Source organism: Colletotrichum acutatum (genome assembly GCF_030867785.1).
Source record: "Colletotrichum acutatum strain CBS 112980 chromosome Unknown BDZ83scaffold_2, whole genome shotgun sequence".
NCBI lineage: Eukaryota > Fungi > Ascomycota > Sordariomycetes > Glomerellales > Glomerellaceae > Colletotrichum > Colletotrichum acutatum.
This window is the reverse complement of record NW_026848996.1, coordinates 93,617-119,769: the sequence shown is the minus strand read 5'-3', so window position 1 is coordinate 119,769 and position 26,153 is coordinate 93,617. Positions and strand designations below refer to the sequence as shown.

The 26,153-nt window shown below is 52.3% G+C and overlaps 9 protein-coding genes across 9 annotated transcripts; 5 read left to right on the top strand and 4 right to left on the bottom strand.

Annotated features, from left to right (window-relative positions):
* The first annotated feature begins 1,372 nt into the window (after positions 1–1,372).
* BDZ83DRAFT_159895 (PLC-like phosphodiesterase) lies at positions 1,373–4,907 on the top strand. The gene is made up of 4 exons (XM_060501389.1): positions 1,373–1,601; positions 1,766–2,416; positions 2,481–3,991; positions 4,559–4,907. Exons 1-4 carry the CDS (start codon positions 1,590–1,592, stop codon positions 4,728–4,730), a joined length of 2,346 nt encoding a protein of 781 aa, XP_060371502.1. The 5' UTR covers positions 1,373–1,589; the 3' UTR covers positions 4,731–4,907.
* A 2,755-nt stretch (positions 4,908–7,662) lies between these two features.
* On the bottom strand, positions 7,663–10,038 carry BDZ83DRAFT_645957 (uncharacterized protein; the record flags this gene model as incomplete). The annotated part of the gene is made up of 3 exons (XM_060509898.1): positions 7,663–7,968; positions 8,595–8,888; positions 9,946–10,038. 3 exons carry the CDS (start codon positions 10,036–10,038, stop codon positions 7,663–7,665), a joined length of 693 nt encoding a protein of 230 aa, XP_060371501.1.
* A 115-nt stretch (positions 10,039–10,153) lies between these two features.
* BDZ83DRAFT_159800 (uncharacterized protein) lies at positions 10,154–10,745 on the bottom strand. Its single transcript, XM_060501388.1, has one exon. The coding sequence runs from the start codon at positions 10,687–10,689 to the stop codon at positions 10,270–10,272; it is 420 nt and encodes a 139-aa protein (XP_060371500.1). The 5' UTR covers positions 10,690–10,745; the 3' UTR covers positions 10,154–10,269.
* Positions 10,746–13,005: 2,260 nt separating this feature from the next.
* Positions 13,006–13,700, bottom strand: BDZ83DRAFT_597524 (uncharacterized protein). Its single transcript, XM_060506907.1, has one exon. The coding sequence runs from the start codon at positions 13,649–13,651 to the stop codon at positions 13,433–13,435; it is 219 nt and encodes a 72-aa protein (XP_060371499.1). The 5' UTR covers positions 13,652–13,700; the 3' UTR covers positions 13,006–13,432.
* A 1,554-nt stretch (positions 13,701–15,254) lies between these two features.
* BDZ83DRAFT_159698 (uncharacterized protein) lies at positions 15,255–15,937 on the top strand. The gene has a single exon (XM_060501386.1). It carries the CDS (start codon positions 15,370–15,372, stop codon positions 15,748–15,750), a length of 381 nt encoding a protein of 126 aa, XP_060371498.1. The 5' UTR covers positions 15,255–15,369; the 3' UTR covers positions 15,751–15,937.
* BDZ83DRAFT_746391 (uncharacterized protein) lies at positions 15,904–16,159 on the top strand (the record flags this gene model as incomplete). The annotated part of the gene is made up of 2 exons (XM_060513263.1): positions 15,904–15,993; positions 16,055–16,159. The coding sequence occupies 2 exons, from the start codon at positions 15,904–15,906 to the stop codon at positions 16,157–16,159; spliced, it is 195 nt and encodes a 64-aa protein (XP_060371497.1).
* A 463-nt stretch (positions 16,160–16,622) lies between these two features.
* BDZ83DRAFT_159739 (uncharacterized protein) lies at positions 16,623–17,914 on the top strand. Its single transcript, XM_060501387.1, has one exon. It carries the CDS (start codon positions 16,798–16,800, stop codon positions 17,671–17,673), a length of 876 nt encoding a protein of 291 aa, XP_060371496.1. The 5' UTR covers positions 16,623–16,797; the 3' UTR covers positions 17,674–17,914.
* A 2,040-nt stretch (positions 17,915–19,954) lies between these two features.
* BDZ83DRAFT_597514 (uncharacterized protein) lies at positions 19,955–23,130 on the top strand. Its single transcript, XM_060506906.1, has 3 exons — positions 19,955–20,502; positions 20,567–21,496; positions 21,559–23,130. The coding sequence occupies exons 1-3, from the start codon at positions 20,095–20,097 to the stop codon at positions 22,909–22,911; spliced, it is 2,691 nt and encodes an 896-aa protein (XP_060371495.1). The 5' UTR covers positions 19,955–20,094; the 3' UTR covers positions 22,912–23,130.
* A 2,395-nt stretch (positions 23,131–25,525) lies between these two features.
* On the bottom strand, positions 25,526–26,048 carry BDZ83DRAFT_746389 (ribosomal protein S30; the record flags this gene model as incomplete). The annotated part of the gene is made up of 3 exons (XM_060513262.1): positions 25,526–25,549; positions 25,618–25,729; positions 25,996–26,048. 3 exons carry the CDS (start codon positions 26,046–26,048, stop codon positions 25,526–25,528), a joined length of 189 nt encoding a protein of 62 aa, XP_060371494.1.
* Positions 26,049–26,153: the final 105 nt, after the last annotated feature.

The following is a 26,153-nucleotide window of genomic DNA, read 5'->3' as shown; positions in this document are numbered from 1 at the left end:
ATGTTTAGCGCATCTCGAACGGGGGACCGCGAGACATCAATATTGAATAGGGGCAAGGCTAGCTATCAGGCGACAGTTGTCTCGAAGCATCAGCCGTACTGCCGTTTTGCCGGGCTCCGTGACAGTATAGCATGGATTGTTTCGATCTTGCGAGGACAGCATTGCACAGCACAGCACAGCACAGCACAGCAAACGATGCATGGTGAGTTGTATGCTAAGGTCACTGCAGTCTGCATCTTGTGGCAGGCGAAAATGGCTGAGCATCCTTATGTAGTGGCCAAACTACGTCGGGCATTGAGCCTCCCAGTGTGCCCTACGAAGCGACACCAATCTGTCAATGGTTAATCGAGGCTCGCGTCCAATGATTCCGAAAAAGGCACCCCGTAAGACAGACAGGGCAGACTGCGATTGGGGGCCAAGACTAGCCGTCTGCAGATGGATTCGGTGTGACGCTCCGCTTCGCGATGCAAGGAGAAGAACAGAGAGATACACAGTCACACACACATACGCGCAGACTCCGCCCCTCCAAAAACAAGGCATCGCTACGTTAGCAACTCACTATTCAGAATTTGAGGAAGACAATGAGTGTCGGTAAATGTGCCTTGGGCCTGGCGCTTTCCAGTCCGACTGTCATCATGCATATCAGGTACCCAATCCAGACAGTTATGAGAAACTATGCGTCACGCGTCACTCTCGTCCAATGGCCGACATTTTTCAGTCGAGGGAGAATGGAGAAGAGACGCGGGCTCCGACGTGATCAACCACAAAACGAAACAAGTCGAGATGCAGAGGCCAGCTCGAGAACCACGGACGTGGATCCCGAGGAGGCCGTCCCTCAATGTCTCAATTATGAGAAGAGACTGAGAAGAGTCTCACTCCAGTTTCCATCTCAACAGGCAGTAGAGGTAAGGAACACCACGCTAGAGGGCACCATCGACAGGGCCCTCGGGACCACCTACAGCAGGGATCCAAACCATCGGGGGCAGTGCTGGCCCCTTCCCATTGGCCACTTGCATCGCTCAGCACACCCATCGGACGAGGCTGGCCCCCCCTCCAACTGCCCTGCAAGTGCTCTCCAAAGGGCTCCAACTTCTAAGTGCTATGGAACGGGAACCCCATCATGCTGGATCACACTTTACTCTACAGTAAGGTAGGTACTTCCCTGCCCACCCATGTCCTCAGCTATGCTGACATGCATATCCACGCTTCCCACTCTCGTCGAAATTACCCTTTTACAGTCTTTCGAATGCCCTCGTTCCTCGAATTTCCTCTAATTCTCGAAAATAATTCCAAACTCTCGTTCAACGACAACCCGTATTCTTACAACTCCGTTCCTTCATCTCTCCCATCATTTGTTATACTGTTCCTCCAATGGACTAATGACCATATCCATACGCTCTCCGAAGCCGTACCCCTCTGACCCCTAGAACCAGAGTAGGCTTAACTGAGCAAAGAATTTACCCCCCCCCCTTCCCGCGACGACAATCCGTCAGCCATACGCACGATCGATCCGTCCAACCAAAACGCACATAAAGAAACCAGAGGCTTGATCCGGAGGCAGGCTATCAAGCCGCTACAGCTCGCCCGCCATGTGTCTCTCTGTACGTCTTTCACCATATCCCGTAGGGGTTGCGCGCTCAATGCAAGGCTCCGGCATTGGTAACGCCCCGCATATGATGCTTCTCCTGCACTTTTCCAAAGCCTTTTGACACTGGCCTCCAGTTTGTGGTCAATTGTCTCATATTGACTTACAAATATCTTGCAGTTCTGGCGCCGCAAGACCGTCCCGAGCGATGAAAAGACACAGAAGAAACGAACCCTCACGATGCCGCTGTGGTCCTCTTCCAACAAGACCTCCGCCAACACCCTCAAAAAGATGGTCGGCCTCACTACCCTCCTGGCACCTACACGAGACGGCTTCCACTTCCAGCCCGCTCCCCGGCCGATGCCCCTAATCAACATCACAAACGTCGACGGCGCCACCGACCCTTCGTCCTCGTCATCCGCCGCCTCGGACCCCAAGGAGGCAGTCGTTGCGCCCAGTCCCGATGAGATCCTGCTCAGCCAGACCATCCGCGACCGTTTCGAGAAAATATTCAACGACCTACGCTCCCGCCGGTCCTCACTATCCCGCGAGCCTTTTGTTACCCGCGACCAACTACTTGTATTCCTCGAGAATACTCAGGGCGAGATCGACGTCGAGGCTGTATTGCCTGAGAGCCAGCAACGATACAATTATGGCGAGTTCCTCGAATTGTGGTGGAGAAATTACGGCTGGGATGCCACCCGCCCAATAAAGGAAGAGGACAAGGACTTGAGTCGGCCCATCACGAACTACTTCATCAGCAGCAGCCACAACACATACTTGGAGGGCAACCAGCTTGCCTCCCGAAGTTCACCCGAGGCTTACAAAACTGTATGTTGTCATGTACTTACATCCGCTTGGCAAAGAGACATATCATCTGACGCGTGAACTGCAGGTCCTCCGCCGTGGATGTCGGTGTATCGAAATCGACATCTGGAACGGAGACACCCCCATCACAACACAAGAGGGCAGCCGCTCTCCCAAACCTGACCACTCGAGGAATCTGTCTGGGTCCTCTCTTCCCAACGTGGCTGCAAGCGTCAAGGAGACGGTGGAAGATCTCCTGATCGAACGCAGCACAAACGGCAATGGCCACCACAGAAACACCAGCACTGCCAGCAAATCTCTGAATCCTCGCGATAGTGCCACTCTGCTGGGACCGAGCGAGTCCACCGACTCCCTCGGCAAAACCCTACGGCCCTCATCGCCGACTCCCTCTATGAAGAATCGCTTGCCGTATCCCAAGGATGAGCCGATTGTCACTCATGGCTGGACACTGACAACTCCCTGTGGTTTCAGAGAGGTCTGCAAGGCCGTTCGCGAGTCCGCTTTCGAGACGAACGAATTACCCCTGATTGTCAGTCTCGAGGTGCACGCCGACAAGGACCAGCAGGAGGTGATGGTCAAAATCATGAAAGAGGAGTGGGAAGGCATGTTGATCGACAAGTCGTGGGAGGGCATTGATCCCCGGTTCCGCCTCCCCAAGCTCGAGGAGCTGAAGCGCAAGATCCTCGTCAAGGTCAAGAAGGCTCCTAATAAGATTGAGGTGCCTCCCAGCACTACAGCCCTCTCCCAAAAATTTGCCAACGACGAGGACGCTTCGGGTTCCGACGATGAACATACCAAGGAGGCCCCTAAACAGGAGACGCCGAAACCGCCCATGACACCCAAGTTTGATGCCCCGGCCAAGGTCCATAGCGGAAACGAGCCAGCCAAGAGCACAAAAGTGGCCATTTGCCAGGCACTCAGCAGCCTGGCCATCTACACCCACAGCGAGCACTTCAAGAGCTTTGAGACGCCGGCAGCTAAAAAGCCGAGTCACATCTTTTCGATCAGTGAGAACAGGATCCTGGAATTGCACACGACCAAGGCTCGCGAGATGTTCACGCACAACAAAAACTTCTTCATGCGGGCATTCCCCAACGGCTCGCGTGTCGACAGCTCCAACCCGGACCCCAGTCTCTTCTGGCGCAAGGGCGTGCAGATGGTTGCTTTGAACTGGCAATACCTCGACGAAGGAATGATGCTCAACGAGGGCATGTTCGCGGACGAGCTGGGATGGGTCCTCAAGCCCATTGGATACCGCAGCACTGATAAGGATACGCTGACAGAGGTCGACGCCGCGCCGCAGGGCGATCTGGAGCTCACCGTCACAATTATCGCTGGCCAGCACATCTTTGTTGACGACGATTCTGCCAGCGATAGTAGCCGTGGTAAGCACCTTCGGCCATTTGTCAAATGCGAGCTTCACGTCGAGATTGGAGCGCAAAACGGAAAGGCTGCCGACGAAGACGACTTCAAGCTCAAGACGGGATCTAGAAAGACTGACCACCCCGAGTGGGAGAACGGAGCACGGCTCAAGTTCCCCAAGATCTCGAGGGTGGTGGAGGAGTTGAGTTTCCTAAGGTGAGAAAAGTCACGGTTTCCTTCAATTTTTTTTGGCTTCCTTTCTCCCCTCAGGCAGCGGCATATCTGTGCCTACGAGCCTTGACGATCTTTTGAGACTATGACTCGAGAAGACGGTGAGGAGGATATGTGCGGCTCCGCGCCTACCCTCCCGCGCGCCGGCGTATCCGACCTGCAAGACCAGAACAGCCCCGGCGCTGTATATTGTCCGAAGTCGTGACGGCTCCCCGACCCCCGGGAATGGCCTGATTCATCCTCGGATGCCATGCCGGGACCCGTCGCCGCTCTTCGTCGTAGGCACGAGACGGGAACGCTGGTGGAACGAAGAGGGTCGTCGAGCTATCCACCTTCCATGCCGTGTCACCGTCCCCTTCCCGTTCACGAACCGTTCACCCGTCAACACTCACCTGCCACGCGGGCCGCTGCGTTGACAGTCCGGGCCGCCGCACACCGCAACGTTGTTCTTCTTTCTCCCGCTTCTCTGCATCCTGCGAAAAGCCATGACAAAAAGAAAAAAAAGAAAAGAGAACGAAAATGTTTTTACTGACTTGTGTTTGAACCGCGCAGATTCAAGATTGAGGATGATCCACTCCTGGGCGGCGACGAGCTCCTCTCGTGGGCATGTATCCGCCTCGACCGTCTCCGTCCCGGCTTCCGCTTCATCAGGCTCATGGACACCAAGAACAGGCCGATTGAAGGTGGCAAGCTGCTCGTAAAGATCGACAAGGTGGTGCGGTAGAGACCCGCGCGTCCCGTCCGTCCGTCTGTATTATCGTATACCGTACTCGGCCTACGGGCAGATGCGAACATGCTGTGACGCACGATGTGGCAGACATACTAGCAGGGAAAGCTACTATTTTTTTCTCCTTTTGTTCCCTTTTTTCCTCTGGGTCTGTGGGTTTGTATGGGAGGCTCTGATACCTTTTTTTTTTTTTTTTTGCATTACACGGTTGGCTGATTGGGCGTTGACATGGCGTTCATTCATATTATGCTTCTTCTTTCCTTTCTCGAGGCAAGCGATACCTATTCCCCCCTGCTGCAACCTAGAGTTTCAGGTCTTTTTTTCCTATCAAGCCACCTTTTTCTTTTCTTCTATAATTTCCTTTTCTCTCTCTCTCTCTCTCTCTCTCTCTGAGCATACGCTGTAAGCCTGTAGGCGGCACATTCCGGGAGGCTCCCTGTGTGTCTCGGGGAGTTTTTGTACTGTTTTGATCGAGAGGCAAAATTGAGACTTGGATGGAAAACAACGGGAGAGACAAGACAGGTCATCTCAGTCATGAGAGGTCATTTCCTTATTGTTAGGGATGGGCGGTGGTGGTGGTTTGAGAGAAGGAAAACCCTCTCTCGATGAGGTCACAAGACTGCTGAGATAGCAAGAATATCAAGAAACAGGATTATACGTCGGTTGGGAAAGGATTGTCTCAAGGTCACGGAGATAAGACACGCACACACACATCCACACACATCCACACACACACACACACACATGAGAGACAAGACAGGGCGCAAGAGGACGAACAGTACACATACAAATCTACAAACCTGTGGGGCGCCGATCTTGACGCAGAGAAGCGCGAGGCGGGATGGAACTCAGATACCGCACCATACGTAGTGGAGAGGGAAAATAAAGAATCCAAGGGATCTCACCTACACATCTAGACTCCGTTTTTGGGGGGCCAGAGACCACCTAATCCGTGTATGTCGTCCCTTCCGTGTGACAATTCTTGTCTCTTATGTCAACGGCTCCCTCCCTAAACGGTCTCATTTGTTGTCCAAAGTGACCGGATCTGGGGGGAACATGTGCTGGCCATCCTGAAGCTTGACCGCCGCCCGCCGAGAAAGATCTGTCATATCAGAGTATTGACTTACGCGACTTGTGAGGATGTCCTCCTGTGTTGCTGTGTAGCAGTCAAATACGACGAGTTGTCACTGCAATGTAGACGGGAGCGGATACCTGCCAACTTTGTATCGGGAGATGCAGGACGGACAATGCATCTCGTCAATGGCGTGTCCGCCGGATCGCCAACCCATACCAACCTCTTTTTTTTTCCTCTGGCGTATTGTCTCTCTGCAAGGGTCATGACCATCAGGGTAACTGTCGGTTCCCATCAGCACGTTGTGGGACCATGAACGAGATTCTTCTTCTCTGCCTCACGTCGCACCTGGGCAGACGTGCTTCTTGTTTGTACGACGCCGAGAAGGAATACAATAGACTCGCGGACCAAGGGAATCTCTTTTCGAGGTTTAACGATATGATTCTCGAGACTGTGTAACCTGAAAAGAAATGTTTGATGACGGTGGAGGGTTCCGAGTTGACGGGGCATCATATCCGACCACCGGTAGACCCCGTTCCCTGCTGTCAACATCGGATGAAAAAAAGAATATCTTCCTCCTGCCGCTCTGTTGCCGCTTCTTCGACGGGAGTCGGCCCTCGTGGAGCCGCCGTGTAAGGACTCTGGCTGTGACTCCACCACCCGTTTTCGTGCCAAGAGGACTGACTGCAGTTGGACCTTTTTCTCGTAAAGGCAAGGTTCTAGACTGCTTCTGTCCGCCATGATGCGATGGTTGTCTGCGACAAATGAAGGCTCTCATGAACCCCACCCGCAACAATCTCAACCCCGGTTGAGGACTCAAAAGACGACGCTGCAGCCCTGCCCGGCTCTTGCGGCTTGGCACCGAAAGATGCACGATTGGCAACCCTTCCTGCCTGGATACCTAACCCGGTGGCAACAGTTGTGGGCTGCAGGCTCGGCATAAGGAAGCAAGCCACAGAAAAGAACAGATGAAGCTAAGCAGGAGTGCGTCGATCCCCAGGAAGTCTCAACCCGCTGTGGCGGGCGCGGTGGTATAGCCAAAGGCGAGGCCTCGAAAGTGTGGCCGTTGGTCGTGAGACAACTCATAACGTAGAAAAAGAAAGACTGTTCCAAAGTTGTCCAATGAAGCCATTTCATTTTGCATGTCTGTAAGACAAAAAGGAATAATGGCCGTCATGTGCAATCATAGTACCGGACTAGATGATATCTGGCGCGGCCCGACAGTAGACAGCTTATCACTTATCACCGAGGATACATTTGCCGGTGCGACTGATCCGACCAAGGGGGATCGTCGCGGATCAAGCAGCCTCGGCTGCAGGTTTTGGGTAGGCATCTCGACAGTCCATCCCCTGGAGCCGTCACGAAGAAGCCAGGACCACTTTGTTCAACTCGTAGCCATCGGAAGTTGGTCATCTCCCTATCCGCCTATCTGCAACGAGTACAAATGTCGCCGAATTAAAGTTGACAGTACTATGGCTTGATATTGAGACAGGCGATTGGTGGTTACCTGGCGTTGCGGGAACTAGGGCGGTGTAACAAGGCTATCACCAAGCGCCTAGCCCTTGAGTAACAACAGGAGTTGGCCCTGACAAAGGTGTCCAAAGTACCTAAAGTACGTATGCAAAGGGCAAGGGTTCGGCAAGTGAGACACGCGTTTGTTCTGTTAGTTGGGAATGTCGTTTGGCGGGGGCATCATCGAGATCTCTCTCAATCTAAAAGTACCGTTGGGGATTGAGCCTCTGGACACTGAATAGTGATGAAAATGCAACAACCCGCCATTGCCTCTCGGTTTTGTGACTGGCCATGAGGTACACTGGCCGGTTTGCTGCGGGCGGTTCCGACAGTCTGGTCGACTAGCTAGGTATGCCTGTCGTCCATGAGCATGTTACCGAGCTTTTGGTGTTTTCCATGGAGATGATCAGGAGATTGAGGGAGGGATCGTTCGTAGATCTGATGGAGCTTCGAAATGGGGCTGTCTTGAGACTTGGATCCCAGTCTTGCGTCAATCATTACTCTCTCAGCTTCGCCCAAAAAGCGGTGATTACCATGTGTCAGGAAGCTCGAGTCCAAGATTTGGGGTGGCAAGCTATCAATTAGGCCATGAACAATAATAGCCAAACGAGGAGACGAAACAGTTGCAGTCCCTATTGAGGATTCTAGCGGCTATCGTTTGGCGTTTTGATGAGACATAAGCTCATCGAAGCTAGACGCTGCCAAAACATCATGTCTCTCCGGTTGCTTGCAATTGTAATGCAAGCACCCTCACCGCAAGGGACTCGTCGTTAGTGATATGCAGTCGTGGAATACGCGAACGAATTGCTGAAAAACTGTTTGTGCTCGTGCTTGGTGCCAGCTCCAGAGCAGTCAATGGAATGTTTTGACAGGCAATACTGGTGCAGCCAAGTTTCCCAAAGCAAGGGCGGTAGCTTGAGTAGCACAGTTGTGCTTAACCTAGACACTCCCGGTTGAATGCGATATGCTGGTCGTACTTCCCGACAGCAGAGCCTCTCGAAATCTCGCAAATCGCTGCTGCCACGTCTTTGCAAGAAGAAGATTGCCGCTCTTTTCCAAGACTTCACCATCTTTCGAGCGCGACCAGATCGTAGAGTTGTTGAATAGTGATCGCGATGGAGGGAATGTCTTTGAATGGGCGGGCACTGAGGCTTCGCAGCCGTAGATGTAGTCAATGTGACAGATCACTTTCCTCTGCTCGATTGCAGTCTCCTTGAAATTAGAAGCGGAGGCTGGGGCAATGCCGGGCATGTACCGATTTTCGATGAGAGACTGACTGATCGACCGCGCATCTCGTCTACGAGATGACAGGTCACATCGGCCTCTTGGTATGCTTGACGTCCACGCAGAAGGTGGGCATTGAGGCACCCAAACGGCCCCCGAATCTGACATTGAATATCCGTAGCGTTACGCACAAAGCTGTCTGCACGAGTATGCAGGTCGAATGTTGGAGGCGTCGACTGCCGGATAAAGGCCGCAGGAGGTGTGTTGGTACGTCGGCTAGAGGTAGTAAACACTGACCAGTCGTTGACACTGGTTGGAGGCTCAGAGCGTGCGTGTTGTGTGTTCCGCTAGTGGTGGTCACAAATGACAATAATGATATTTCGCCGAGAACAATTGACACGTCGATTCGCCTGCTGGGTATTTGAAACCAAGATGTGTGAGACACGATATTGTATTATGGTGCTCCTGGGTCGGCGCCAGCTAACATTGTCGATTCACATTTCGGTGACGATGGAATCGGGATTTCTGAATCCAGACCCTTCGATGATTGTCGGTGAGTCTGCCCACATGCATTTTGAAGTTGGCAGGGCATTGAATGGGTCGGTGTGGATTAAGTCACACCTAGCCAGGGCGGGACAAGCCGCGACACCATACTCATCGATCAACGACTTCGCTCCAAGCACAAAGTAGTTGCACACCTCCCTTGTTTGATGGAGGTTTGGTGGCAATATCTCCGGCACACGGCGGCACGTCTGCGAGAACAGTCGGAACGACAGCCGGAGGCCCGAAAACGTATGATCTCGTGTCTTTCGGCAGGGCTGGTGTTATGGGGTGAAATGCAAAGACGTTGGAAAAGGCCACTGCGACGTCACATTGTGTCCAAACCTTGGCACATGTGTCAAGCCTCGTTCGCGTCGCTTGGACCAAGGACGGGGCTGTGGTATCACGCATTCATCTTTTCGCGGCCTCGTATTGCGGCCTCGTCACACCGCGGTAACGACGAGTAGCGTGTGCGCACCGTAGATCGCGGGATGTGATGGACGGCTGAACGTCAAAGTCTACGCGGCCGATCACGGTGCGACCACCTCGAACCAGCTTGCTGGGATGAGGCTAGGCTCCTGCCTCTTGCAGTAGTCGGTGAGCTGTGCAACAACCAGCAGCGCCAGGCCGGTAGGTATTGTGGTCGACGTTGGAGAGGGTGTGTCAGGATTGTCCACGTTTCGAGGTGTAAGTCCATCCACTGGAGCAGCGATACCGCGAACGATGAGCGAGATCCCGCTAGCCTCGAGTTGGACTTCCGTTCGACGAGCAGAGACGATGCCAGATATTCACGTCCCCAACAGACCTCCACTGGGGGACTCTCGTCGTTTCCGTCGAGCCGAGCTGCTCTTTGCCCCTACTCACGATAGCTAGGTAGTTGGTGGGTGCGGGCACGGTGCGGAAGGGACGTTGAGGACACCGTTGACCTCTCAGTCCAACGACAGAGCCCATGGCCATTTTCGATCGATGCGTAGGTGAGTTGTTGCAGAACAGGACGCTAAGGAGCCTGGGATGAGGAGAAGGGAAAAGAGAAAAGCAATTATGGACAAGGGAGCCCGCAAGTTCGTGGAGCAGGGACTAAGAGAAGAAAGCGGACTTGTGCGTCGAGTGGAGACATTTGAGTGGGATTTGAACCAAACGCGAACCTAGGGACCCATGAGAAAAGAAAGAATGGAACGGATTGTTCCATCAGAAAAAGAGAGCGGAAAAGTAAATGTGATTTGGCGAAAAGAGAGCAAAGCGTTGCCGCGGCCGGGTGTTTGCAGCAGGACAGTTGCGGAAAACTCGGAGGGTGAGCCACAGAGCGCATTTCCATGGTCGTACGTTTCTAGCTTGGAAGAAATGAAGGGATAGCCAGGTAAGGGGTGGAAAGAAACCAAACGTAAAAGTAGCCTTGGTATCTTTGACATTGAAAGGAAAGAAATGATGTAGGGGAAATGGGGACCTGATGTTTGCTAGAAGTCTCATTCTCTTGCCGTAGTTGGATCCACTGCGGTTTGCGAGCTCAGTTTCCTCAGGGCATGCAATCAGAGATAGGAGGGGGGGAGCTACGGGGGGAGGGAGCGTAAGGTAAAGAAAAGAAGCAGCAGCTGACGCAAGGAACCACATTCCACGCTTTGAAATCTCGGTAAAACTAAGAAAAAAGACTTTGATGTCGATGATCGACCCCGGATCGTGGTTTAAATTCTTGGAAGTTTGAACTTCGCGCTCGCGGTACGTACAGTACACCCGCACTGGTACACACTTTCCCTTCCAAGTTGGTCATTGCAAGTGGAGATACAAGATACTTGACGGAAGCGACGTGGAGGCAAGAGCTCTCTGCTGTGACACAGAAAAGAGGCAGGTCGTATTTTCCTTCTTTCTCAACCTACCGTAGGTAGTGTACAGATATGTGTCCATCGAGGTTGACGGATGTACGTACCTACATGCAGGAGAACGACTCGGCATATCTTTATGCCTTCTCTTTTTTGGTCCCCTTTCCCCTCGTAAGCGTGAGAAGCGACAAGAGAAGAAACAAACCCCTCCTGTGCTTTCTTGGAGATTTGACGCGGGGGTCCCTTGGTTCTCTTGTCGCCTCTCCCTTTATGCTTTGCTACACACGTGTTGGCCCCGCTTGAGTGCATTCTGGGCAGGGTTAGGCAGGAACTGAGGGGCTTCAACGACGACGTTCCTAGTTTGATTAGTGTACGAAGTACGGATACTTCTCATATCGGAGGAGCTGAGCTGAGCCAAGCCAGAGCGAGAGAGAGCTTGCGCGCTGCATCGGAGCTTTCAGCCCTGACGCTTAGCAGTTAGTTCTGGGCGCTTTTAGACGACGGTCCAGATTTCACCATGTGACGGGAATGAATGATGATCAACAAAATTAGAAAAAGCTAGACAGGGCTGGGAAATTCGAACCTGGGGGTGGGTAATGGGCTGGGCTGAGATTCAGACGCAGTAGTCTAAGGTATGGACACTCACACTGGTGAGATACGGTCGACCTGAGGTTCGAGATTCAGCTCGAGTCAAGGGCTATCCCCGAAAAAGAATATGGATATCAAAGGCACAAGTGGGAGGCAGTTATTAGTCAGAAGGCGAATTGCGCAAGAGTGACGGAGGGTGAGGTAGGTACTTCGTAGGCAAAAAGGAAGGCCATCGATCCAAGCGATACATTGTCGAAATGCGAAGAAAAAGGTGGGTATCGGATCTGGTTACATCTTAGCCCTGGGATCTAGGGAAGCAGGGGCGATGGCTTCCGCCTCCACCACCGCCAGTACTTCCTTACGAGTGACCACCGGGAGGGTAACGAGGTCGCACAACTAACCTCTATCTATGGAGTACATCGACAACCGCAGCGGTTGCAAGATCCATCGGCATGCAGCCTGGGTCAAGCAGAAAAAGATCCTGGCATATATGTGTATGTTTGTGCGTGTGTGCGTGTCAGTTGAAGCAGAACGTACATGATTGGAAAGAACAAAGTGCGATATGTGAGGAGATGTTGGAGATGTCGGAGATGTTGAGCGAGATCCATGGATGCAGCAAAGGTGTCATGGTGGTGGTGTGTATGGTTGTAACTTGTAACTTGTGTGTGTGTGTATGCTCGCCTGCACAAACCCATGGGCAAGCCACCAATCGGGCAGCCGCCGGCCACAATCACGGTAGGTACGGAGTACGCAGTCAAGGTAAGGTGAGCTTCACCAGCCGCGATAACCCCTCCCCTCCCACAACCTCTCCCAAAACCTCCCACCCGGGCCCCCGAGAGGAGAGGAAAAGAAGCGCCACTCAGCCCCCCCGGATGAACCAATAGGGTCATCCGAACAAAACAGGACCAGGGTCGTTGTCATTCGTTCATTGCTTTGCTGCTATCCCAAACTCTCTCACTCTGTCTCTACGGAGCATCTGTACCTTGGGAGCTTCTCTCCAGGGTAGGTAGGTCAATGTCTGGGCTATCTTTTTTTATTTTGCGACAAGCTATCCATACTAATCATTTTTTTGTTTTTACGACTGCTCACAAATCCCATCCCAGGAATCCAAATACCCCGGCTTGCAGAAAAGGAACATAATCAACTTTGTTGGGACTTGGAAAGCAACAATTAGATTCTCTTTCGTTTTGCATTTTGCGCCCCCCTCCCTCCTTCGTTCTCGCAGGAGAGATGAACGAGGTTCTATCACTTTTCCCGTCACCTTTTTTTAGCCGGCAAACAGAGTTTACGGTACAGCTTCCTCCCGGGATTATCATCACCTCGTGCCCATCAAAAGGAGTCACTGGGAGTCAGTGCTCCGAACGGGTAGCCATACAAGCCCTTCCCCGGCGAGCATCTTCCCTTGTGGACGTTTGACACTACCGTTCGACCCGTTCGCCTTACAGGCTTACTTAGACACACACACTCACTCACTCACTGACACACGCAAACCACAGAAGCTATATGTCGTCTCTTATTGGATCTCCATTACCTTATTCATCTCGACGCAGTAGTTCGCACCTGCTAAAAACAGGAACTAGGTAGGTTGGACTTATTACGTGCATTTCGCCATGCCCATCGGATTATCCCAACAACGTGCAATCCAGACATTCTCCAAACTTTATTGTGCCTTCGTTGGCAATCTGCATTGCTACTGCAACTTGGTTCTGCTCTCTGTTGCAGAGGATTACGAGGCCCCCTTTCGTCGTGGTTGAATTATTCCAGCCACAATCCAGCCCACAGTCCCGTTTCCCCTCCTCCCTCTCTCTCACTCTCACTCTAGTGACCTAGTCCCCGTTGCGGGCGTTTACCAAAGCAAACGGGCACGCGATAGTATTTGCGATGGACCCAAGGCATTTACTTACCACACTTTTTTATTTTTCCCTTTTCCGCCGCCACCCCTCCCTTACCTAAACTTGCCATGTTTCTCTCTCCTCTACCACAGGCGAAGAAAAAAAGCCAATTTGAAATATTGTCCGAGCTACCTTAGTGCCAACCAAAAAGTATCGCGTTCTCGCTTTCGTTGGTGTTTCGTCATACCCATCCGCGATGTGGAGTCCATAGACCGATCTTCCCCCTCCTCTAAACCACCCCCAAAAAGGAAGCGCTAGGGTAAGAAGAAGAACCATGGGAAGAGAGGGGGACAGAGAGCCGTTTGAGCCTCCACGTCGGTTCTAAGGGGGGGGGGGGGGTTGCGACAATTCTGCAGGGTATTTCCGTTGGCTGCCGGATACATGCAGTTCAGAGTAAAGGAATCCATGGGGAGGGTCAGCTCCATGGGACAACATGGGACAACATGGGTCATTGTATGAAGTGTAATACGGATACACTATTACAGAGTTTCCCAAAGTCTTTGCTTTCTCCGCTCATACGTGCGTTACTGGGAAAAGTACGGAGTAAAGAGAGAGAATACCTAGATATGGGGAGGGAAGGGGGAATACCGGGGGGGGGGGGTTCTTTCACGAAGGATACCTTAACCTTGCCATGCTTCAATGACTACGCAGTACTTACACCACATACACAGTAATGGACTCCCCTCTCTTTTTCTTTGCTGCAAAGTCACACAGCACAGAGAAGGAATTCCCCGGCGCGGAATCCCGGGGCAGATCGAACAGAGCTCTGGAACATCCACTCATCTGGGTTATTCTTCTGCTCGCTCCCTGTTCGAATGTACCCCTGCTTGCACTAGCCTGGCGATCGACTGCCCGCCAGGGGCCAATGAGCAACCCCGGGGGGGCATGGCCGCATGTGCATGGGGGGATTGGGATTGGGGAGAAGGGGGGGACCATCCGGATTTACATGGTTTAAGGAAAAGAGAGAGAAAGAGAAAGAGAACGAGGGAAAGAGAGAGAGAAGGAGGTGTGTGTGGTAGAAGAATAATGAGTACTACCTAGGTAGGTAGGTAGCTGGCATCATAGCGCTTCTGCCTCACACCTTTGCTTTCCATTACTTCTTCCCGTGTGATGATGCCCTGGTATGATGGTATGTAATTCCAAACAAGGAGGATTCGGGGATATAAGAAAACGAAGAAAAACATGGTAAAACAAAACAACAGAATAAAAACCAATCAACCAAAACTCCGTCCATCCCTCGGGCCAGGCACCCAGAGGAGCCGCCGCCAGCCGAGCCGTGTCCCCCGTTTGGAGACTCGGAGCACCTCATGGCTTTTCATGGCTTTCATGGCTTGAGCTGGTTCGGCTCTCTGTCTTGTCTTACCACGAGTCCACGACACCACAAAGGAAAGAATGAATTTACAAGTGAAAGAACGGGCTTTTTGGTTTTGCCATAGAGCAAAGTGCCATCCTCGCACAAACTCCCCTTCACCTTCTTCTTCGTCTTCGTCGTCTTCTTCTTCTTCTTCTTACCCCCCTCCCCCTCCCCAGAGACAAGAAACCCAGGAGCTAGCTCTACCTAGTCACGCCAAGCCAAGGAAACATACATACAGACAGATAGGCAGACAGGCCACAAAAAAAAAAGAAGGAAACAAGAGACACACACCCGGATGCATGTACACGCAACTACCTGCGCTCACACAAGCAGCCTACGGCACACCACGCACACATGCACACACACAAACGAAGCGTGTATGTACCGTACCTTACGGTCGTTCCCGATGAACAATTCTTCAGCCATCACCATGGGGCCTGGTTCCACCCCACCTTGCCCCCCTCGAACAGAGTACCTAGAGTGATCCCAAGGTATCCATCCACATCCCCCATCGTTCAGATCCTTGTACCCATGCCTATCCTGGCAACCTGGTTCGCGCCACCGTCGTTCATCGCTGAACTGCCACTGATACCTACGCCTCCCGGGGGGTCTCTCTGCTAGTCCCGCACCAGAATGTGATATGTGCCATGTTCTGCACTGTACCGGTCTACCGGCCTGTTTGGTTTCTTTTGCTGCTTGCTACTTTTCTGCTGGCGGCCTTCCGCCGGTTGCTCGCCGATTTGATTATTATCAGATGGCACTGCCATATTTTCTTCTTGCACTAGTAACCAGAACAGGGACTTGGAACACCCGCTCCCGCCTTGAGCGAAGTCTCCCTCGCTGTGCCTACCTGGTCCTTGCCGGTCTCGACGGCCCAGCTAGCGAGTGCTTTGTCCTTGTCGTGCGATTTCAAAGGAATCTGCCAAACTATAAGTATCGACGGTTGCCGCCTGGAGTTCTCTCGCCTTGTCCAGATCGCCATCATCGGACATTTTACAGGTTCAAAGGAACATCAGGTTGACGCAACCAAACTTCAACCTCCATCAACAACACATCGACTTCGAGTCCAACCCCAACCGACCAAACCCCCACCACACCTCTGCGAATCCGAATCCAGATCCCACGAACCAGAACCACACTTGACCAACCAAGTTCGCCATCACATCTCGCCAACATGGTCTACTCAAACCACTGCCAGGTCGACAAGACCGCTTTCCGAAACCAACAGAAGCCATCGTCGTCTTCTAAGAGCGGCTCGAAACAGGTGAGTGTGCATGGCTGCACCCCACGTCCACGCAGGGCCCGAATTAACTCTCTTTTCTCAGCACCTTCTCCCAGGCATTCGCTGCCCTACGTGCCATGCCTCAGGTAAAGAGGTGTGGGTACTACCCGGAAAAGAGTGCGGCTACTGCGGCACCCCCTGCGGCTAAGACAGCTCATGTGAGTTCTCCAACTTGTTCCCGCGTCATTGCAAAGATGTGGCGGTGAGGCTGACTCTTGTACAGCGCTGAAATCCCCCGATCAAGAGTCATATAGCTGGGACTGCGATGCGATATTGGGAACCACCAAAACAATTACGATACCCCGGGACAACGGCGAACGGCGACACACAAGGGCTATAGATTGAGGGATTGTGTGCGAGCGAGAATGAGATGACCAAAGGGGGTTGTGCTTGTTCGAGTACGAGGAATTCTTTTCATATTTTTTTTCTTCCGTCATTTTTTGGGTTTATTGGAGGAAATGGGAAAAAAGGGGGCAGATCAAAACCGATGAGTGGGCCAATCTGGGTACTGGCCCTGTAATGTTAACGAGCCATGTCTGTCCGATTTTCAGATCGGAATGTACACTTGGAGGGGTAGAATGGGCGGGAGATGGATGAGCAGAGGGGGGAGAACAACATGGGCAAACCAACTGGCGCTTAGGCTTGGGCCTGGAGGGGGAGTTTGGAAATGTAATGGTAGCCGCTTTCGGCATACTTGCTTCAATCAGACACCATACAGGTTCTTTATTTCGTTTTCGCAACTCGTTTGAACCTTGACTGTTTCGAATCGGAATCGATGTCAGAGGTATGGATACGGCGATGGGACTCGAGTGGTGTGTACCCGGTACAGGTTCCACCCTCGATCTTGGGACCAAGAACGGAGTATTCAGATGCAGGCCGACGACACCTGTATGGACCGGAGCACATCGCATGGCCCCGATCGCGACAGTGCCGGACGGGACGCGTTATGTGGCTTGCTCGGAGATAACACCGGGGGTGTGGTATTGGCTGCTGCTGAGTCCGTTTTTGCGACGAATGGGCACAGTAATGCCTGTCGTTGCATGGGGGGAAACCCGATCCCCTGATGTGAGTATCGGTCAAGATCGAGGTGGTATCGCAGTTGGAAAGGGGAAAGAGACGATGAGTCGAAAAGCAAAGAGGTACTTTGGCACTGGATATCAAGTGCGGATTAAGGTAGCAGTCTCTCTGAACAGAGTATCGCGTTGGATGGAAACCTGGCAGGCGAGGGCGATTCTCATGACCATATTCAGCATAAGGTTGCGAGCTGCATCTTGTGCAGGCCCTCGAGTGATGACAAGTCGTTTCTGGACTGCGGCGCGGGGCATCGTAGCTGTGTCTGTAGCTGCGGACCGACGGGCTACAACGGGGATGGGGAGGTCGGCGTGGAGGACGGAAACAGTGGTGATGCATGGCGGACCTCGGGCTTGCGTGGGTTTAGGTGGTTGTGTTGCGATCAGGTCCCCTATCAGCCCAATCGGTCCCGATCCCACGGTTCCACTGACACACACAGCTGTAAGGGAGCTTGGAGTTGCCAGCTGGGTCAGACTCGTTACACCAAACGGCGTGCAGGACGCACGAGTGGACGTCCTGCAATACTCGACAGGGAGTTCAGAGGCCTGTCAAAAAGCAGGGCCGGCATCCAGGAAGGCGCATTCCAGCTGAGATCCAGGTCCATGTCCCTAGCTTCGTAGCGTCCCAGCATGTCTTGCTCTCAGGAATGACTGTGAGCGAGATGGCAAGAGTCATAGTGTGGGTTGCCGGGTCTCTGACAGATCGTGACGGATCGTGACGGGGTCCTGAAAAGCCGCCTTGCGGGAGATGCCAGTGCCTGGGTTGGCAAGGGAAAGATGAGGATTGTACGGGCGGCCATGTCTCTCATCGTAAGACATGCAAAACCGTCATAAGTGACAGCACGGGTAGTCCTGGCCTAGATGCCATGGATTTGTTGCGCGGCGAAGACTCCCTCCAGGTTGGATAGCGCTAGGCTGTGCGAAGGTCGAATCGGTATACTGAATCGCAGCGATGAGCAGAGTAAGGTGTTGATTGGATGCATCATATGACAAGGCAGGGTATGTCTGCAAGCGCTGGTGATTTGTTCAGGGGTCGGCAAGCTGAGTTGGACGAGGAAGAGGAGGAAAGGAAGGGTAGCTACTACACCGGTGTGAAGAGACGATGCTTGGCAGTGTTCACCGTTGGTTTCGGAGGGACGTCAGGCCTCAGCAGTGAGCACTGTGAAGTTCCATTGCAAAAGAGAATGAAGGAGTGGAAAAGTGACAGAAGAAATGGCGGCCAGAGCTGGTGGAAGAAAGGGAAGAAAAAGCAAGGATGGATTGAGGCTGCCTTGGGTTGAGAAGTTGAGAATTGACAACTTCTTCGATGGCACCTGCTGTCTGGTGTATCAACTGCCTGATTGGCCCGCGTCTCGAATACGCTCCTCCCTCACTTTCCGATCTGAAGCACTGGTCCCCACCTGCCTGCCTCACTCTCAATCGCAACTTCTTCATTCATTCTTCAAGTGAGTTGTGAATTGTGAGCAAGATTCATTCACGTGAGCTGTCGAAACCGAGTGGATACGGAGTACGGAGCACGGGAATCCGCACCTTTTACCTGAGAATGGAATTGCCTGCCGCCGGGCCATGGGGAAAGCATGCACGACAGAAAGCCCAAACACAATTTCAAGTCGGAGCAACTCGAAGAAGAACGACAATCTGCACTACCTTGAGATGGGACCCAGGACCCAGGACCCTGACAAATATCTCATTTGTTTTCCCCATCACCTTTATTTATGGCAACGGAGTCCATCTCCTCCAGGGTCCTGCTGTACCTTGATCAGATATGCAAACCTTATCATTCGGGCCCGCAACCGGGCACTCTGGACGGAACAGTAGTGGATCTACGGGTTTTCTCTGAGATAATCTTAGCACTCACTGTCAAACAGGAGAACTCGAAGCTCAAGATGGGTATCAGTCATGGGAAGTTCTTGACCCGAAGAAAAGCAATGGAAGATAGATGACCAGTAGAATCAAGTCATAAATGTGAGCCACCAATCTCGCGTGAATGTCATCGTCACCCCCGATCTGCTCCTACCAAAGTGTGGCCAGTGTGGAAGTCGTCAATAGCCCGTTTCGGAGTTGACCTATCCTGGTGCTCTGGGATGTCGTCGCTCTCCAGAGGTTGTCACTGCTTGTTTTAGTTGAGTTTGTCCTTATTAAGGGAGTTGTTTCTTCTTGAACTTGGTCCGCCATGATGACACTTAGTCTTCGATGCCCAGCAATGCAGCAGAGACGTCAATCGCAGGGCTGTCAATTCCATTATTCTCGAGTGTCCCAGGTATTTGTTCTCGAATTGTTCCTTATTCCTGTCTCAACCGCCTCGTATTCGTGAACCAGGCTTGTCGACCCCACAAGGAAGAAACAGCCATGGGCCGACTTGACGCGGAATGGTGTGCAATGCCCACGAGTGTAACGAGTTGCAAGTTGCAACGACCCGTCAGTCAGATTTAGACTCTCGACAACGTGCGAGCGAATCGAGCATCGACATTACGCTCCCGTCCCGTCCTGCCGTCATCCAGCCTGGCCATCTGCTCCGGTTCCGCAGCCAACCACGGCAGGGCAAAATCCAACGGCTCTGGTTCCCATTGGCGTAAGGTATTAATGTATTTCCCCCTTCCACTGTCCAGGCTGTCTTAGGTTTGGGCCTAAAACCCCGCAAAAAGGTACAGATGAGCGTCGAGGTCGGGCAAAGTACCCTGCCATACAATTACGTGCGGAGAGTGACCTTTCCCCGGCAGCCGCGACATGCCAATTACTGTGCCCGCAATGCGGCCATGCCCGTTCAGTGTTTCTTGCCCTGCCCACCGCGGGCCTTCCCCCAGAATATGAGCTCGCTTGCTCCACTTTGCTGCCGTCCTCAGGTAAACTTCCCCCGCCACTTCCCGGTGCCCAATTCCCTGATGCCGCTGTCGTCGCAAGACTTGCGCAAAGAGCCTCTGCAGCTCATCATCAATTCTACCTAACTCAATCTAACCTCCGGCCCCATCTACATCTTCCTCTTCCTTCCCGCCCACCGTTCGCCAAACATATCATGAACGGCATCGACATCCTTTGCGATGCCGCCGGCTCTGACATGCTGAACCCCCTCTATTCCCCGCCGGAACTGCCGAAACAATCGGCCCAACCTTTACCCCAACAGCCCGGCAAACGCAAACTGAGCACATCAGACACCTCTCCCTCTTCGACACATGTATGTCACATATGCAAGCGCGTGTACGAGCGGGCCGATCATCTGACGAGGCATCTACGCTCTCATGAGAATGCTCGTCCCTACCAGTGCTCCCGCTGTCCCAAGCGATTCAATAGAGCCGACCTCCTCACCCGCCACGAGACAACCCACGACCGGGATAATACGGGCAAGGGTAGAACCTTCATACGGAGGAGCGACCGAGCTGCCGAGGCGTGCCTGAATTGTGCCGCTTCCAAGTCAAAATGCGAGGTAATCCCCATCTGGAAAAACTATAGTCCCGCCCAAAGGTACCAGTAGACTAATACACGTGTAGGATGCCAAGCCATGCTCTCGCTGTCGATCCAAGAATTTACCATGCGAAGTCCCTTCGAAGCGAACACATCCTCACCGGACGTCAATCGATGGCGCTTCCAGCCCTTCCGAGACATCAACACTGCATATGAGCGTCGACATGAACGGCAGCATGGACACCGGCTCCGTCTATACGGCCTCCAAACTGGTCATGATGCCACCAAACCCCGATATGAGCCATGATTTGGACGCGTCCTCCTACATGGACGATGGCTTTTCGAACCCTGTCATTGACATGGTGATGGATGATATTGTCAACTTCAATCCAGTACACACGTACTTCCAGGACATGGACTTTTCCTCATGGGACCTAAACTTCGATGCCATAACCATCCCACAACCTGAGATCAATCAAACCCCCGAATCCACCACAACCAGTCGGTCAAAATCCAACACAAGAAATGCGTCAAAAGCACACGCGGCCTTCAAAAGGTCGCCTTGGCTGTGGGAACCTGGGCCAAAGGATTACGCGCTGCATCATGCGTCACCGCAGGACAAGGAGCAGCTCATCCTTGACAACGGTACCTTTGCTAATTCTCCCGCTTTCGACAAGCTCATCAACACTCCGGGCACAAAGCTAAAGATGACGTCCCTCTCAAGAGACAGTCTCCTGGCCATGGTGGTGGCCAGCACAGTCTCGAAGGGCGGTCGCACACGAACGCCATCTTTTCCCTCTTTGGATCTCCTGAATTATCTCGTGCAAGCCCATTTCATCCACGATGAACACCAGAGCGATAGTTGGATTCATCTGGCGACGTTTGATGCTGCTGCTGCTATTCCAGAACTACTTGCTGGTATTCTGTCCAGCGGTGCTACGTATATTTCCATTCCTGCTGTGTGGCAGTTCGGGTTCTCGCTACATGAAGTACTCCGGCTTGGGCTGGCCGACTTGGTAAGTCGATAGCCCCCTTGACCATCTGCCTAGCAGCGAATCGTTCTCTTAACATTGACTAGTTCGAAAGCTCAAACTCTTTCACGCGAGAACTTGCCGCACTCCAAGCATTCATGCTCAACCTAGACATAGGCATCTGGAGTGGCTTCAAGCGAAAGATGGAGATCGCGGAGAGCTTCCTGCAGCCTCCTATGACCATGCTCAGACGTGCAGGAAACTTCTCGGCCCCGCCAGACTCTTCGGTCATGATCCCAACGATGACAGACTCCCCCGAGGTCCTCGACTCGAAGTGGCGCAAATTTGCGAAGCGTGAATCTTACAAACGCCTTGTTTTGCACATGTTTTTTCACGATATTCAAACTTCTATCGGGTTCTGCAAAAATCCACTAATGTCTTATACCGAACTCAACTTCAGCCTTCCTGCTTCTCGAGATCTATGGAGAGCACGATCCGCTGAGCAATGGAGGAATGTGTATGTTGCCAAAACAAACGCAGCCTCAGATCGTATCATTCCACGTGTATCAGAAGTGATGCACTGCACTGAAATTCTGGACGAATTCGACCAATTGGTCGATACAGAATTGTGCTACATGGCCTTGCTACATGGCTACTGGGGCCAAATAGCGGCGTATCGTGAAGCCATCAAGTTCTATGCTGATGGTCTCTCGAGCAAGAGGAATGCGACCCACCGCCTGTGGCTCAAAACACAATACCAGGAGCTCTACCGAGATTTGAACGACTTTTCAACCATGATACTCACATCAAAGCGGCCCACAGCTCAACTTGCAGTCATGTCAGAGCTTTTAATGATGCTCCTACACGTGTCTCCCGACATCTTGCAGACGTTTGCTGGCAAATCGGGAGAGGACGAAGCCCGCAGGACATATACCAGCCTGGAAGACAGCTGGGTAAGGACATCCGAGGCACGTTACGCTATATGGCATGCCGGTCAGATTTTTCACCATGCTCGTCAGCTTCCACCTGCGTCGCTGCGCGAATTCAATGCTATCGCCGTGTACTACGCATGTCTCACGCTATGGGCATATGGGTTGCTGTCATGTTCGGCATCTAGACATGGTTCCGAACAAGAAGTTGGAAACGGTATGAGCAACAGCAGGTCTACATCGGGATATACGCTGATGGATTCGGACGAAAACCGGGACACGAGAGCTTTTCTCCAGCTTGACCGTGGAGTGCCTGGGATCACCATCAACGGAAACCCTGCTGATGGCGTAGAATCACTTTCCAATCCAAGCGTAGTTCTCTCTATTGCGAGAGACATTTTCCGGAACAACTTCCCAGTGGTTTCGGAACCTCTACCACCCTTGGTCGAGAGTCTACGGAGCCTGTTGCAGGACCTTGGCTCGGGGGCAGCAGGGCGACCTTCGCGGGCTGGGAGTTCGGATTTGTCATGACTTTCAGCAATGTATTCTTATCGACCTCGTCTGGCTTGTTCATTTTTCGAAATATTGGCTAAACAGCAGTATTACTGAATCAGCGAGCGATGTAAAGTTGGCTCGGACGGATGATCAATGGCATGGGATGGTGTTCATTGGGCAGGCATAGCGATAGCAGCCACATGTATTTCACAAAGTGATTTTAGTAGCGTCATTGTATGCAACGAATGATCCGAGAAACATCTCATGTGCCTCTGAAAGATATATTCGACTTCCTGGACTCGTACATGGTATAAACACTTTGTCCACAGCAACGCGGGATGTCTCTTTCGCTCAAGCTCAGAGGTGATGGAGCGGTAGGCGTATGTGTGACCACGCATTCCACGGCCCCGGTGATCGTCTCGGGGGCGGAGTGGGGACACGTGCGTCGTTCCGGACGGGTTGACGACGCTTGGGTGGGCACCTCGATAAGCGGAAGGAACATTCGAATAGGTTGGCCGAGTCTGGTGGTCTGAAAACGGCTCTAAATGATTCGAATTACTCCGTGGCAAAGACTCCGTCTCGTTTGTCTGCGGGTATTGACGCAATTGGGCTTGTTGTACGTTCCAGCTGGCTTCCGGTTCTTCAACAGAACCACAGCGAGGTGCATATCACGGCGTAGGTTGAGGTGGCTATTTTGACTATATTCATTAAGTTAGTAATATAATTTACGACGATGTATTCACGTTGTAGGATTCTCTTTCGGCTAGATTGTTTCGTATTAAGCCACAATACTTTGAGATACTGTTTTTCTGCCCCCTCCCCCCCAACCGGGACTTTGTACTCTATGAGCCACATCAAGAACTTTGAAGGTTTTTAACAATGTATACGTTGCAACCCAACCTCACTATAATATTCCTTCTAGTGCCGAAAGGGCCCGGTACTCGTGACGAGGGAAAATAGAAGAGCATCAAGCTTTAGAGGTAGTAGGGGCCGGAGAGTTGTGTCAGAGTTCTCAAGCAAGCATTGTAATACGGGTACAATAGCCATAAATTGTGGTCCAAGTTTCGTAGAAATGACAAGTAGAGAAAACAACTTATAACGGCCATGGCTTGGATATCCTCTCTAGCCTTGAAGTAGACGTTCCCACGTCTAACGCGGCCGGCATTTATCCCAACATCTCACATTGAGCGCAGCTCACACTTGACTTACCCGGGACAAGGTTTAAAATTTTATATCTCAGTCCCAGCTATTCCAAGCGTCTTGAAGATATGGAAACTCGCAAGATATATACTGCGGATCCTTCAAATCTCACCACCTGACTTCTCAGCTCGGCACCCTCCACCCCCCCCCCCCCAACACGCACACCCCCTCCAAGTTCGAGCCGCAAGTTATGTGAACCGACCAAGTTCACGCGATGAACGAGCCCCAGGTCTACTGCAGAATCTTGACGCACTGGAAACGTAGCCCGAGGCACCGTTCTCGCTCGAGTTTCACCTGTTGGACGCTTGCTTCCCTGGCTTTGGTCTGGCACGAAACTCATCTTGGTTGGATATCAGAGTTCAGCACATCCTTTTCAACCCCTCGTTTCCCTCCCCAGTTCAACATCAGCATGTCATACTTCACCTCACAAGATCCGCTCAAGATTCAATCTCGTCAATTCTCCACCTTCTCTCATGCCTCCACTATAGCGTGTTCATACCTCCCAAGTCCTCAGTGAAGCCTACACTTCCCCACCATCGACCGCACCGTCTGGGATGACCTGTGGTTTGAGAAGGGCCTGGCGTTGGGCGGCAGTGATACGGACAGTCTGTAGCGACCAGGCATCAGGTTGGAACCCCGAGCTCTCCCTCGCAAGGTAGGTACGCATAACTATTACTTCGTGACATCCTGACATATTGTACAACTGGCGAAGGTCACCACGCTGGGTTGTGCCCAGTTCGTTTGCTTGTTGGAGTCTTGCTAGTGGGAGTGAATGAAGTCCATGGAGGTCTTTTGCACGGCCGCGGATGGCATTACGATACAGATAACCTGTTCGAGTGGACAGAAGAATGGATATCAGCCAAGCCAATATCCTTGGTCCGGTGCTCTGTTGCCCCTCAGCGCATGACCAGTACATTTCGCTGGGAGGAGGGGGGGGGGGGTCGCTCGGGGGAAATCTTATGAAATATTTCATCACGGCAGTCCTTGAGCATAAGTCGTGTAGTTGGCAGAAGAAACCCGTGTATTTCTCCCAAAGCATGGGCGAGCGCTCATCAAAGATTGACAAAGGACAAGTTCAAAGATAAAGCGAGTATTCCCCATTTCCGATTTGAATGCCAGAAAAAAACCAAATAGTTTTTACGAATTCTGCAATACGCATTCGTTTGTCTCTTTATGCTTTCGTCGGGTCGGGAGAGATCAATCTACACACAGACAAACCCAAGTAAAACCACACCGGTAGGGGATTCCTCAAGCCGTCGTCGGGCGGAGGGAAACCGGAGGGATATGAGGGGCGTGATAAGATTTCCGAAACCACGACGGCATTTTGTCCCAAATTTCACCAATTTCGCCAACCACCCTTGAACTTGATTGTCCCGTCGATTCCACCCTCATGCCAGTGGTCCAGACGTTCCTAGAGTCGTATCGAATGCATATGGGAAGAGGAAGGCGCTTAGGAGGTAGGGTTGGGGTTCATCTAGAAAGCAGGCGGAGTCAGTCATCTGTAATCATCGAGAGTGAGGGGGTTCGTTATCGAAATCGTACCTTGCGCTTGCCTCCGGTGAGGGTGACGTTGACGAAACGGCGGGTGTATGTGAGTCTCTTCTTCGCGCGGCCCTTGGGGGTCTTCTTCTTCTCCTGGGGCTCAACCTTGGGACTATTGCAGTGGTCAGCGTTCGCGGTTCATCATTTCATCATCAAAAATAGCACAGTCCATCGCCCGGTCGGTTGTCGTTTCGATGGAAATTGAATTTCCGTGTCGTAAATCGTCGAATGAATAGTGTTGTTGTCCCTTCCTTTTCCCGACCGGCGTTCCTCCTCATCGTCGTCCGTGGTGACCAAAGTTTTCGTCGGTTTGCCACCCTCGATTCCCAGATGCACGGGGGGTATTTTCTGTTCTTGCGGATAAGAAAAAAGACTTACGTCTGAGACTTGACCTTTCCGGCACGCGCCAACGATCCGTGAACCTTTCCCATTGTGGCGGTTTGAGTTGCTGCTGTGGTGTTTCGGTGAGTTGGTTGTCGATGGAATCGAGAAGCGGGCTTGTCGTCTTCTGCGCGGGCAATGGGCGTCGGATTGCG